Raw genomic sequence first — 15143 nt, 5'->3', positions numbered from 1 at the left:
GGTCAGGAGAGGTCTGCCATGCCATGTGGATCTCCTCCGGGGCAGGCAGGGATCGAACTCATGAAGAAGTGGCTTAAGCTTCTTTGTTTTGTGCTTTAACCCACTGCGCCACCAGGGAGGGCCTCAATAGATAATTTTTAAAGAAAGATTTATTTATTCATGCATATAGAACTGGGCTACAGGCCAGCGGTGCAAGGGCGGTGAGAAGATTTACCAAAGAGTGGGGAGCAGAACAGGTAGATTGGTGAGGTACACTGCTGCGTAGTCTGCCGGGCCATGTGGATCACTGCCGGGTCCAGGGATCAGACTGGCACTGAAGTGGCTGCAGCTAGCTTGCAGTGTCATGCTCTTGCGCCACCAGGAAGGCCATATATATTTTTAATATATAAGATCATTCTGTTTGCAAATGATGATTGTTTTACTTTTTTTTTCTCAGTTTGGATGTCTTTTCTTTTTTCTCACATAATTGACCTACCTAGACGTTTCATTGTGATGGGTAATAGACATCATGAAAGCTAGCATTTTGTTACTATCTTAAAACATTTAACCTTTGGCCTTTATGTATGATGTTATCTGTGGAGTTTTTGTAGTTGCTGCTTTATCATGGTGAGAAATTGGTGTTTATTAAAATTTTTTTTAATTATGTGGTCAAAGGAATCAGTTATCTACATTAATGTTAAATGAGCTAGGATAAATTATTGTATTATTTTTGTGAAATTTTATTACTGAGATGAGATTTATATATATATATTTGTTTATAGAAAAATACAAATTTTAATGAGTTGTGGAGACATTCATAAATCTAGTTTTCTGTTAGATTTTTTTTTCCACATATTTTCCAAATAGCACCTAGAAAACTTACAATTAAGGTACTTAATTTGAGTAAATTATTTTCCCTTGTATTTCAGACAAAAAGATGCCTCGGAGAAAGAAAAAAGTTAAAGAAGCCTCTGATTCAGAGAACCTGGAGAAGAAGGATGCAGAAACTACCAGTTTGGCCAATATGAAGAAGAAACGTAAACTTGAGGATGCATTCATTGTGATATCTGATAGTGATGGAGAGGTTCGTATTCTGAAGTGTCTCAAGCTAGCTGTTCTTATCCATGATTATTTTTGTAACTAAATCTTAATGCCGGCTTGCTAGACTTTTCATTTTTAATCAGCTTCAATTGATTTATAAATGAAATTAAGAATTACTTAAAAGAAGGTAGTGATACTGTTTGGCTGAGGAATGGATTATAGTTTCTCAGTTTGGTAATGTATTAGCCCAATGTGATATTTTAAAACTCTATGAATATCTAACTATATTAATATACATACAGTTCACATATATAAACTATACTAATACTAATATAGTTAAATATGAACTGTATGAATAATCTAAATAAAATGTAAATATTAATTTTCTTGGTCTGGAAAGTGAGAAAAAGAGAATGTAAGTGCTCTTTAAAGTCTTTAAAGGCTTTAAATGTGTGGTAGTGACTAGCCACTAGCTTTTTTAACATAAATTAATTAAAAATTAAGTGAAACAGCATCCTCCCTGGTGGTGCAGTGCATTAAAGCACAGCACTAAGAAGCGAAAGCCATGTCAGCATGAGTTTGACCCCCCGCCCCCCATCTCAGGGCATGGCAGAATGGCAGACCTCTCCTGACCTGTCCAGTGCTCCCCTCAGCAGTGTACTTCATCAGTCTGCCTTTTCTGCTCCCCACTCTGTCTCTGGTGAATCCTCTCACCACCTTTGCACCTCTGACCTGTACCACAGTTCTATATGCATAAATAAATCTTTTAAAAAAAAATTAAGTGAAACAATACATTAATTCTATCCCCTGGATAGCCTGCCTTAACAAAAATACTCAGGCCCTTCCTGGTGGCGCAGCGGGTTAAAGCACAGCATTGAGGAGCTAAAGCCACTTTAGCATGAGTTATATTCCCGCCTACCCGGGAGGTGACCCGCATGGTGCAGCAGACCTCTCCTGACCCGCCTGCTGCTACCCTCAGCAATGTACTTTGTCAATCTGTCTGTTCTGCTCCCCACTCTGTCTGTGGTGAATCCTCTTACCACCCTGCACCTTTGGCCTGTACCTCAGCTCTGTGTGCAAAATAAATAAATCTTTAAAAAAAAAAAATACTCAGACACAGATATATTACAGAGTTATATATGGTTATGCTAAAAAATAAGACCAATTCAAAACTGCTTGAAAATAGAATAGTATAGGAAGGTACAAAATGAAGATATATACTTCAGTCAGTGGATATTTAAGGGAAGATAACTGTTTCTTTTCTAGAAAAGTTTTTGATGCATATAGCATAAGTGAAACTTTTTGAGTAAAGTATTCATGCCACACATACTATGTTGCTGTTTCACTTAATATTTCTTGGAACTCCTTCTGTAATAGCACATACAGAGCTAATTAAATTAAAAAAATTGCCAAATATGTCATACATATAGGAGAATTAATAAAAGTAAGTGCATAATTAAAAAATAATCTGAACACCTACATTCTCTTACAAGCACTCTTGACTTAGTAATAACCTTTCCCAGTTGTATCCTTTCCCACCCATCTAGAGGTTAACCTCTGTATTTGTTTTATCTTTCATACATCTGTTTGTATTTTTAAATAGTGTACATATATATTGAAAAATTGAGTCTCCATGATTACATACTTCTACTACAAACATTTTCCAATAATCTATGCTTTATCCAAAGGATTATCTTTATTATAGATTAAGATGTTTTCAAATGGGTTTGTTTTTTGGATTTTCTATTTTAGTCCATTGATCTTTCACATATTTTCAAAATAACTTGTTCTGTGTATTACCTTGAGTTTTTTAGGTAGGCATTTACATCTATTAATAATGGTCATTTTTCTCTTTCTAGTATTTATGCTTTTTTGACTATAGCTTCCAATAATATTGATTGATATTAGTGATAGAGCACATTTTTTATTTATTTTTATTATCTGAAAGAAATATCCTTTAATCGCTTATTATTAGTATTTTAGGAATGGATGTTTAATCAAATGCCTTTTCACTATTTAGCTAATATAATGGCATACTTTTTCTCCCTTAATTAGTTACCACTGTATGTGAATACATTTTGTAATCTAACACCTTTGCATTTCTGGAGTAAATTTTAATTGGACACTATGTATTGAATTTATCTTCTTAATTATACCTCTTAGGAGTTTTGCATGTGTAAAACTGGCTTTGGTTTTATATAATTACCTTTTGGGGGGGGTACAGAAAAAATCTGTTTTCATTGGATTTTAGTGTTAGATTTATGCTTTTCATCTTTTTATGTCTCCCTCCACAGTTCAATTTACCATTTTTAAGTTTTATTTTTATTTATTAATGCATGTAAGAACTGGGGTTTACGCCAGAGGTGGGGAGGGCAGGAAGAGGATTCACTGGAGACAGAATTGGGAGCAGAACAGGTGGATCTACTAAAATACACTGCTGAAGGGAGCAGTGGGTGAGACAGGAGTGGTCTGCTGAGCCATGTGGGTCATACCCCTGGCTGTGGTTAGCTTCATAGAGCTGCATTTTTAATCCCTTGGGCCACTAGGGAGGGTCCAGTGCTATGCTTTAACCTGTTGTGCCACCAGGGAGGGCCCCATTTTTAAACAGTGTTTGCTTTTTCTTCTCAGGTTTAGTCCCCATAGAATTTCCACCACCAGTTCATCCATACACCATCATCATAGTCTCCTGTGTTCTTCTTTCTGTCTTTCCAATTCCTTTTCCTCTCCCTCCCCTGCAGGATGTCTCTGGTTTATAATAACTGTTCGTTGTTGTTTTGTTTTTTATTGCTATTATTTTTCCCCCTGATGCCTTATTTTAGTTACCCTATGTTTCTCCTATAAGTGAAATCATCCAGTATTATTTTTTTTCTTCTGACTTATTTCCCTGAGCGTACTTCCTTCTGGCTCCATCTATGTTGCTGTGAATGGCATTAGTTTATCTTTCTTGATAGCTGAATAATGTTCCACTGTATTGTATATTCCACATCTTCTAGACCCAGTCATCTGTTTTTGGGCATTTGGGTTGTTTGAAGTTTTTACCTATTATAAATAGTGATGCAATAAATATAGGTATACAAATATTCTTTTCAACCAATGTTTTTGTGTCCTTTGGGTAGATCCCTAGGAGTGGTATTGGTGGGTCATATGGTAGCTCCATTTTTAGTAGACTGAGGAACCTCCATACTGCTTTTCATAGTGATTGGACTAGTTTGCATTCCCACCAGCAGTGTAGGCTCCTTTTTCATCACATCCTTGCCCGTATTTATTGTAGCTAGTTTTTCTGATATGTGCCATTTTTATTGGTGTAAGGTGGTTATCTCATTGTCATTTTGATTTGCATTTTCCTGATTATAAGGGACATTGAACTTTTTTAAGATTTATTTGTTTATGCATATAGAACTGGTGTATAGTCCAGAGGTGCAGTAGCAGTGAGAGGATTCACCAGAGACAGAGCGGGGAGCAGAACAGGCAGGTTGACAGAGTACAATGTTGAGGGGAACAGTGGGCGGGTCAGAAGAGGTCTGCCTTGCCAAGTGGGTTATCTCCCTGGCTAGGAATCGAATTTGTTAAGCAGCTGTGGCTAGCATCATTGTGCTGCGCTTTAACAACCATTGTGCCCCCAAGGAGGGCCAACCAATGGTGGAACATTTTCTCAAATGCCTCTTGGCCATTTGTGGTAGTCAGAACATAATCACCAACTACCTGATAGTTGGAAGGCAGGAGATCAAAAGATTAATCCTACCACATTTAAATTGCAAAAGTATTATCTGTTTTTTTTTTTGACATTTACTAGTCATAAAACTGGGCTACCAACTAATTTTCTTTTTCAGAATTTTATGTATTTATACATACAGAACTGGGGTACAGGCCAGAGCTGCTGGGGTGGGTGGCTGACAGGATTCATCAGAGATAAGAGTGGGGAGCAGAACAGGCAGAGTACTGCAATACACTGCTGAGGGGAGCAGCTAGCAGATCAGGAGAGGTCTGCCATGCCCCACTGGCCAGGGATCGAATTCATGTACAGTGATGCAATAGCTTCATAGTGCTATGCTTTAATCCATTGCACCACCCAGGAGGTCTCAGGATTTATTTATTTATGCATACAGAACTGTGGTACAGGCCAGAAGAGCGGGGGCGGTAAGAAGATTCACCAGAGGTAGAATGGGGAACAGAGCAGGCAGATTGATGAAGTACATACACCATTGAGGGGAGCAGTGGGCAAGGCAGGAGAGGCCTGCCATGCCATGTGTGTCACTTCCCAGGCGGGTTATTTAACTGGTGCTGAAGGGGCTGTAGATATTATTTGGTCACCAGGGAGAGCCCAGAGGTGTTTTTCGTTGTAGAATGTGAAGTAGTTAGCTCTCCCTGGTGGTACAAGGGCTTAGGACGCAGCACTGCAAGCTAGCCACATCTGCATCAGTGAGTGTTTTGTCCCAACTTCTGTGACTGCCGCAAGAAAGGAAGGCAGGAGGCAGAAAAGCTGAGCAAGCAGAGTTTATTGCTCTGGGACAGCAGTTGAGACGGAGCCCCTAGGGTGGGGTACACAGCTACTGCCAACTCAATAAGGGGGAAGGGTCTCTTATATAGATTCTAAGCTCAGATTCCAAAGGGGGTGACTCATCGCTGTGTCCTTGATGTAAGGCCCAGTTCGTTATCACCTTCATCTAGTCCCATCCCGACAAGAACCCGTTAATTAGATGCAAGGCCCAATTTATTACCACCTTATCACCTTTGGATGCAAGGCCTGATTTATTATTGCCCTTATCCAGTCCCTCAGTAAATCTCCGCATTTGGTCACTCCCGACAATGAGAGTTCGATCCCTGGCCCTGGAGGTAATCCACATGGCACGACCATGATCTGCCTGCTGCTCTCCTCAACAGTATACTTCGTTGGTCTGCCTGTTCTGCTCCCCATTCTGTCTCTGGTTAAGCTTCTCACTACCCCTACACTTCTGGCCTGTATGCATAAATAAATCTGTATGCATCTGTACCCCAGTTCTGTATGCATAAATAAATCTCAAAAAATAAAAAAAAGAATGTGAAGCAGTTGGTAGAGTCACTTTAAGAAGACATTTTTTTTGGTCCCATGTGTTGAAAATTAAATGTATTATTTAGTATTTCTTCTGCTTTTTGAACATTAACTGTAAGGCTAACTCCAAATTCTTTTTATTTTTTTAAAAAAAGATTTATTTATTTATGCATACAGAACTGGGGTACAGGCCAGAGGTGAGGGGGGGGGGTGACAGGATTCATCAGAGACAGAATGGAGAGCAGAACAGGCAGATGGACTAAAATACACTGCTAAGGGATGCAGGGGTGGAACAGGAGAGATCTGCTATGCCATGTGGGTCACCTCCCTGGCCAGGAGTTGAACTTGTGAATGGAATGGCTGCATAGTGCTGTGTCTAACCCCTTGTGCCACCAGGGAGGCCCCACCTCAAAATATGTTTTAAATATCAACATTTATGCCACTAAAAATTAAAAATTTGTAACAGTTTATTTCACACAAAAACCATTACAACTGATCAGATTTATACTTCAAAAGTAAAAAAAAAAAATGGATTACTAGAAAAATGTAATGAAATGACAGAATATGAGCCTATATCTCCACTGTTAGATATGTCATAAGATTTAATTATAAGATTTAATTAAATATAATTTTACAAATTGAACATTACTGTCCATGCTGCATTGAGCAAATCTGTTGGCACTATTTTTCTTGCCATTATATACTCATTTACTTTTTAGCAATAAAGTCTTTTTTTTTTAAAGATTTATTTATTTATTCATACAGAACTGGGGTACAGGTCAGAGATGCGGAGGGTGAGAGGGTTCACCAGGGACAGAGTGGGGAGCAGAACAGTCATATTGATGCAGTACACTGCTGAGGGGAGCAGCAGGCGGGTCAGGAGAGGTCTGCCACGCCATGTGGATCTCCTCCGTGGCAGGTGGGGATGGAACTCATGCAGAAGTGGCTTAAGCAGCTTAGTGCAGTGCTTTAACCTGCTGCGCCACCAGGGAGGGCCCACAATAAAGTCTTTTTAAGGAGCTCTCTTACATTGCTGGTGGGAATGCAAACTGGTCCAACCATTATGGAAAGCTGTATGGAGGTTCCTCAAACTATTAAAAATGTAGCTTTCATATATCCAGCATTTCCACTTGGACTCTACATAAAGGACATAAAAATTCAATTTAAAAGGATACCTGCCCCCTGTGTTTATTGCAGCAACATTTACAATATCATATCAAGAAGATATATTGTAAATACACAATGGAATACTATTCAGCAATCAAAATAGATAAATGTATATGCTATTTGCAGCAACATGGATGGAGTGGAAGGGATTATACTTGGTGAAATAAGCCAGAAGGAGTAAGAAAGATATCAGATGGTATCACTTACAAGAGGAATGTAGAGGAACCAGAAAAAAATGTACCAGAAAAAAATATTGTAACAAATTAAAAAAACAAAATTAACAGGTAACTATTAATCACAGACACTGTGATGTGGAGGGAGGGATGTCAAACCAGGAGAGGGAATGTGTTCTGACACAAGGGACTATGGTGAATTGTGCGCAGGTGAATTGGTGGTGGAAGTTCTGTGGGGACTGCACCTGAGAAAATAAAGCAAGCATTGTACAAAACTGAGCAATGATGTGAAATATACATATATATATATATAATTAAAAAAATAAAGTCTTTAAAGTATATAGCCTTTTAGAAGTTACTGCACATTTAACAAACTTCAGTATAGCATATACATAATTTTTATATGTACTGGGAAAACAAAAATATTTGTGTGTGATACTTTATTGTGGTAGTCTGCAACTTAACCTTTAATACCTCATTTATGTGCCTGTAATAATTTGATATTTGTATATATAGTGAAATAATTACCAAAATAGGTCTAGTTAACAATCATCATACATGTAACTACTTTGTGAACTTTTATGATGTAGTGGCATTTTGGCATTTTTCAAATATGTAATACAACAATAAGTGTAGTCATTGAGAAGGGATGCATTTTATTTCACCATTTTAAAGAAAGTCTGTATATATATTTTTATTATTTACATCATTTTTCATTTTTGTACAGTGCATACTTTCTCATCTCAGTTACATGGTCCCTGTGAAATTCCCACCACTAATTCACCTGTGTGCCATCACCATGGTCCATTTTGCTCTTCCCACCCCTGTTTTGATCCTGTTCCCTTCTCCCTCACTGCAGAATGTCTCTGGCTTATAGTTTCCTGTTGATTTTGATATTTACTTTATTATAATTACTTTTCTTTTCCCCTCATCCCTTATTTTGATCCTTTACATTCCTCCTAAGAGTGAAACCATCCAGTATTTTTCTTTTTCTTTCTGGCTTACTTCACTGAGCATGATCCTTTTCAGTGCCATCTATGTTCTGCAAAGGGCATGAGTTTATATTTTTTGGTTACTGAGTAATATTCCTTTGTACCACATCTTCTTGGTCCAGTCATTTTTTTTTGGCATTTGGATTGTTTCCATAGCTAACCAATTGTAAATTGTGCTACAGTAAACATAGGGGTGCAGGTGTCCTTTGGACACAATATCTGGGGGTAGAATTGCTAGATCATATGGAAGTTCCATTTTTAGCAGTTTGAGGAACCGCCAAACTGTTTTCCATAGTGGTTGGGCCATTTTCATTTCTACGGTGTAGGAAAATTCCTTTTTCTCTACATCCTCGTTAATATTTGTTGTTGCTAGTTTTTTTAATATTTGCCATTTTCATTGGTGTGAGATGGTATCTCATTATGGTTTTGATTGCATTTCTAAAAGGGAAGATTTTTAAAAAATAATATAATAGTTTATTTTTACATCGTTTTGTGCCTTTTCCCATTTCAGTTGTAATCCCCGTGGGCTTCCCATCACCAAATCACCTGTGTGCCATCACCATAGTCCACTGCATTCTCACCTCCCCCCACCTTTTTGATCCCATTCCCCACTTCACCCCCATAAAATGCCTCTGTTAAGTAGTTGTTCATTATTATTATTTTCTCCCCTGGCTCTTTATACTCCCGCTATGAGCGAAACCATCCAGTATTTTTCCTTTTCTTTTTGGCTTATTTCACTAAGCATGATCTTTTCCAGCTCCATCCATGTTGCTGCAAAAGACATGTGTTTATTTTTTTGTTTTGGTTGCTGAGTAATATTCCATTGTGCATATGTACCACATCTTTTTAATTCAGTCATCTACTTTTGGGCATTTGGGTTGATTCTACGTCTTCCCTATTGTAAATAGAGCAGCAGTAAATATGGGGGTGCAGGTGTCCTTTTGAATTAGTTTTTTTGTGTCCTTTGGGTAGATAACCGAGGAGTGGATTGCTGAGTCACATGGAAGCTCCATTTTTAGTTTGAGGAACCTCCAAACCACTATTTCCATAGTGGTTGTACTAGTTTGCATTCCCACCAGCAGTGCAGGAGAGTTCCTTTTTCTCCCCATCTTGCCAATATTTGTTGTTGCTAGTTGTTTTAAGATGTGCTATTCTCACTGGGGTGAGGAGGTATCTCATTGTGGTTTTAATTCGCATCTCCCAAAAGGGAATATTTTTAAAGCAGTTCAGTAAGATTGTAGTGTTTAATATTTCAGTTAAAATGAACTGTAATATATTTCAAAATTCATCTTTGATGCATATGCTTATGAGTCCCTTGTACATGTTTTTCTGTGAAGTGTTTCATCATTTACTGATAGGAGAAGGTTATATTGATTTGTAAAGGCTCCTTATATTTGAAGAAAATTAATCTCTTAGCTCCTATGTTGAATACTTTCTTTCAATTGTTCTGTTAAGTACAAATTTTAAAATAAATAAGCAGAGTATAAACATTTATATTGAGTTTTAAACCTTAAATCAAGTTTTCTCTGAACTTGTTTTGCATATGGGCCAGTGTTTACATGAATGTACCTATGGCAGGTAATGAGTTTTATTTGTTCACGTCTATATTTTCCTTTTTTACTGAAACACATTTTTCTACTGTTTTGTGTAGGCATTTACAACAATCATTGATACTTTAGAGGCTCACCTCTGTTAGCTCTAAAGGAGTCAGAAAGACTGTTACCTTTAGGGCCCTCCCTGGTGGTGCCATAGGTTAAAGCACAGCAGTATAAAGCTATTGCAGCCCTACAGCACAAGTTTGATCCTGGGCAGGGAGGTGACCCACATGGTGTGGCAGACCTCTCCTGACCCCACCTGCTGTTCCCCTCAGGAGTGTATTTCAGTGGATCCACCTGTTCTGCTTCCCACTCTGTCACTGGTGAATCCTCTCACACCTCCCTCCCCCCCCAATCCCTGTATACGTAAATAAATCAGTCTTTAAAAAAAAGACTTACCTTTAGTGGTAACCACACTGATTATATTTCTTATTTTGTAACAGGAACCAAAGGAGGAGAATGGATTGCAGAAAATGAAGACAAAACAGTCAAATAGAGCAAAGTGTTTGGCTAAAAGAAAAATTGCACGTATGTTTTAATTTTTGTGTTGAAAATTGTTTGGAAATTCTAATAGTCACAGAATTGACACTAGTTTTTCATTAGGAAGCAGTTTCTGTGAATAAGGCAACATACGTGTTTTCTGTGTATTTTGCATTTCATTAAAATTTTTATGAGTCACTTAGAATACTAACTAGAAGTAGAATGTTGAAATTAAAAATATTACCTCAGAGTCTAGGTGTGCTTGGATTTATTTGGATGTAAATATAAGTTGTTTTGTGATTCCTCTGGGAACCAAGCCTTCTGTGTATAAAGCAGATGTAAAGCTTACTGCTGCATCATGGAACTTGAAGATAGCTTACTAAATTTGAATCCTTATTTCAGTTCTTAGTGTATGACCCTTATGCTTATTAAGTCACTGTTCTCAGCCTCCCTCTGTTTCATCATCAGTAAAATTAAGATAATGATACTTAGGAAGTCTCATAATAGCAGGTCAAAAAAACTACCTGTTCCTATTTTTTGTCATTAAATTGTAAGGGGTGTTTTAAAACTAGACAAACTAGTGTGGTTGAAAGGGGCATGTAAAACTACAAATGTGTGGATCTCCCTTCCTCCCCCCACCAAGGAATTCTCCAGCAGACACTGGTTGGTTGTGGTTGTTAACGTGATTTAATTCATTTCTGACACTTTCCACCTGGACACAGTATCAAATTCCACAGTAAAGGGCTTGATTCTATAGAACTACCCTCAGTTTAGATGTCAGTTGCAAGTCCAGATTGTTACATATGTGTTTCTGATCAGCTACCTATAAATCAAATTACCACTATTCCCTCCTTTACTTTGATTAATTTGCTAGGATGGCTCACAGAGCTCAGGGATAGTTTACTTACTAAATGACTGGTTTATTATAAAGGATGTAACTCAGAAATAGCCACATGAAAGAGATGCTTAGGGCAAAGCCATGGGGGAAGGAGTGTGGACCTTCTATGCTCTCTCCAGGTGTTCTCCCAGTATCTTGATGTGTTTACCAGTCTAGGAGAGCTCCAAATCTGGCTTCATTGTGTAGCTCTATTGATGAAATTACGGTCTTTTGTGATTGCTTTACCCTCTATTGAGCTCCTTTCTCATCCAGAAGATAGGGTGTGGGGTGTGGTTGAAAGTTCTAATCCTCTAGTTAACCTGGTTGGTTTCCTCTGTCAGCCAGTCCCCATCCTTTGGGGTGAATTCAAAGGACGTCATTAACATAAATTCCAATGTGATTGAAAGGCTTAATAGGTTTGTCTTCTATGTTTACATCTTAGTGTAATCATTGATGTGATTCAAAACTGACCATTTTGAAAGTTCTCTATTATTTTAACTGTTCTTTTTTTTTCTGCCCTTTTTTGTATTTGTTGAGTTTTATTTTGTGATTCTTATTTTGTTTCTTCTATTGACTTACAAGATAATTTATCTTTTTTAAAAGATAGTGTTTACCCTTGAGTTTACAATCATCTTCAAATACTTTTATATTGTTTTACATGTAGTATGAAGACCTCAGTAGTATATTCCCAATTCTTTTATGCCCTCCTTTGTTATTTTTGCTGTTCATTTTACTTTTGTATGTCACAAACATAAAACATTGATAATATTTTGCTTTCGATAATTGTCTTTTAGAATGGTGAAAAAAATTCCATACTTACGCTTTTTCAAAGGCTGTTTATTTCTGTGTGTATCTCCTAGTTTCTTTCAGTATCATGCTCTTTCTACTAAAAGAAATCGCCTCTTGGCAGTTACCTAATTTTATCTGAGAAGATTGTTATTTGGAGATCATTCTTTTTATGGTAATGTTTTATTGGGATATAATTCATATATCATACATTTCATTCACTTAAACTGTACAATGGTTTTTAGTATTTTAGTAACCATAATAACCATGGTCTAATTCTAGAATATTTTCATCAGCCCAGAAAGAAACCCCATATTCTTTTTTTTTTTTCTTAAGATTTCTTTATGCATACAGAACTGGGGTATAGGCCAGAGGTGCAGGGACAGTGAGAGGGTTCGCTAGAGACAGAGTGGGGAGAACAGGCCTACTGACAAAGTCACTGACACTGCTGAGGGGAGCTTCTGGCGGGTCAGGAGAGGTCTGCCACACCATGTGGATAACCTCTGGGGCAGGAATCAAACTCATGCTTCTTAGTGCTGTGCTTTAACCCGCTGTGCCAGCAGGTAGGGCCCAAAACCCCATATTCTTAACTAGTCACCCAAAGCTCCCTTCATCCTGCCTAGCTCTAACTAACAACCTACTTGTTATTCTGATATTTCATATAAATGCAGTTTATATCAACAGAAGACAATATGTTGACTATTATGTTGACTTCTGTGCTTTCACTTAATTAGCATATTTTCAGGCTCATTCATATTTTGGCATATATCAGTACTTTGTTCCTTTATTGCCAAGTAATATTCCATTATATGATGTTACTATATTTTGTTTATGCCTTCATCATTTGGTGGGCATTTAGATTGTTTCTACTTTGGCTCTTATGACTAAAGCTGCTTTGAACATTCATATAAATTTTTTTTTAATAATCAGTTTTTAAAAAGATTTATTTATACCTATTGAACTGGGGTACAGCCCAGAGGTGTAGGGGTGATGAGAGGGTTCACCAGAAACAGTGGGGAGCAGAACAGGCTGATTGATGAAGTACACTGCTGAGGGGAGCAGGGGCGAGGCAGGAGAGGTTTGCTGTGCTACATATACAAGTTTTTGTGTGAGTGTTTTATTTTCTATTGGGTATTTCCCTAGGAATGGGATTCCTGTGTTAAAGTGTAACTCAATATCTAATTGAGAAATTGCCACATGGTTTTCTACAGTGGCTGCATTATTTTATGTTTCTACCAGCAAGTCTATGAAGGTTTAAATTTCTTTATATCTTTGTCAACACTTGTTATTTGCCTTTTTAAACATTATGGCCATCTTAATGGTGTAAAGTGGTAGTTCATTTGTAAGGTGATTATGGTGATGGCACACAGATGATTTGGTGATGGGAAGCCCATGGGATTACCTTTTTAAACATTTGCCTTTTTAAACATTATGGCCATCTTAATGGTGTAAAGTGGTAGTTCATTTGTAAGGTGATTATGGTGATGCCACACAGATGATTTGGTGATGGGAAGCCCATGGGGATTACAACTGAGATGGAAAAGGTACAAAATGATTAAAGTGTAAAGTGATTTTGATTTGCATTTCTCTAATGCCTGTAATAATAAGCAGTTTCTCACATGGTGTTGGTCACTTGTATATTTTCTTTGAAGTTAAGTCACTTTTGCTCAATTGTTCTTTTTTTTTTTTAGAATTCAGCAGGTGTGTTGAAATGCATATTTATTGAAATACACTGTGGAGTTATTGAAATACACTGTGGAGTAAAATTGTCTCATGCTCAATAGTTTTTTTTTTTGTGGTAAAATACACATAAAATATACCACTTGAACCTTTTTAAATGTTTATCATGAAGGGGTGCTGAATTTTAACAGAGGCTTTTTCTGTGTTTATTGAAATAATTATGTGGGGTTTGTCTTCTGTTGACTTGGTGTATTAAATGATTTTCTTTTTTTATTACTTTATTTTTTCATCATTCATTTTGTGCCTTTTTCCATCTTGTTTGTAATCCCTTTGGACATCCTACCACCAGTTCACCCGTGTGCCATCACTATAGTTCCAGTCACATCTTTCCCACCCCACTCCCCACTCCACCGCTGCAAAATATCTCTGGTATATATTTGTTCATTGTTTTTTGTTTTTTCTTTATTACAATTGCTTCCCCCACCCCCTTGGTCCCTTATACTCCTGCTATGAGTGAAACCATCTGGTATTTTTCTTTTTCTTTCTGGCTTATTTCACTAAGCATGATCCATTCCAGCTCCATCCATGTTGCCACAAATGAGTTTATTTTTTATTCTTATTTTTTTACAAGATTCATTTATTTATTCATACAGAACTGGGATACAGGCCAGAGATGCAAAGGGTGAGAGGATTCAACACGGACAGAGTGGGGAGCAGAGCAGGCAGACCGACGAAGTACACTGCTGAGGGGAGCAGTGGGCCGGCCAGGAAGAGTCTGCCGCGCCATGTGGATCCGAGGCAGGCCGGGATTGAACTCATGCGGAAGTGGCTTAAGCTTCTTAGTGCTGTGCTTTAACCCGCTGCACCACCAGGGAGGGCCCGAGTTTATTTATTTTTTAATTGTTGAGTTTATAATTTTTTAATATGTCATTGTGTAGATGTACCACATCTTTTTTTTTAAATAATAGTTTATTTTTACATCATTTTGTCCCTTTTCCATCTCAGTTGTAATCCGTGTGGGCTTCCCATCACCAAATCATCCGTGTGGCATCACCATAATCCAGTGCACTCCCCCCCCCATTTTTGACTGTTCCCCACTCTACCCCTGTAAAATGTCTCTGGCATATAGTTGTTCATTATTATTATTATTATTTTCTCCCCTGGCCCTTTATACTCCTGCTATGAGTGAAACCATCCGGTATTTTTCCTTTTCTTTCTAGCTTATATCACTAAGCATGATCTTTTCTGGCTCCATCCATGTTGCTGCAAAAGACATGTGTTTATTTTTTTTGGTTGCTGAGTAATACTCCATTTTGTATATGTACCACATCTTTTTTTTTTTTT

General features: G+C 37.6%; 1 protein-coding gene across 2 annotated transcripts in view; it reads left to right on the top strand.

Moving 5' to 3' along the window:
• UIMC1 (ubiquitin interaction motif containing 1) overlaps positions 1–15143 on the top strand; it is a 117283-nt gene that overhangs the window by 12549 nt on the left and 89591 nt on the right. For both annotated transcript variants that reach the window (XM_004679254.2, XM_012722750.1), the window contains exons 2-3: positions 909–1063; positions 10420–10504. In XM_004679254.2, coding sequence (XP_004679311.1) covers positions 917–1063; positions 10420–10504 — 232 coding nt within the window. In that variant the 5' untranslated portion in view covers positions 909–916. The remainder of the gene's footprint in view (positions 1–908; positions 1064–10419; positions 10505–15143) is intronic.

Source organism: Condylura cristata, unplaced genomic scaffold (assembly GCF_000260355.1).
Source record: "Condylura cristata isolate star-nosed mole 26May11 unplaced genomic scaffold, ConCri1.0 scaffold00008, whole genome shotgun sequence".
Classification (NCBI taxonomy): domain Eukaryota; kingdom Metazoa; phylum Chordata; class Mammalia; order Eulipotyphla; family Talpidae; genus Condylura; species Condylura cristata.
The sequence above is the reverse complement of the archived record's forward strand: the minus strand, read 5'-3'. Positions and strand labels throughout refer to the sequence as shown.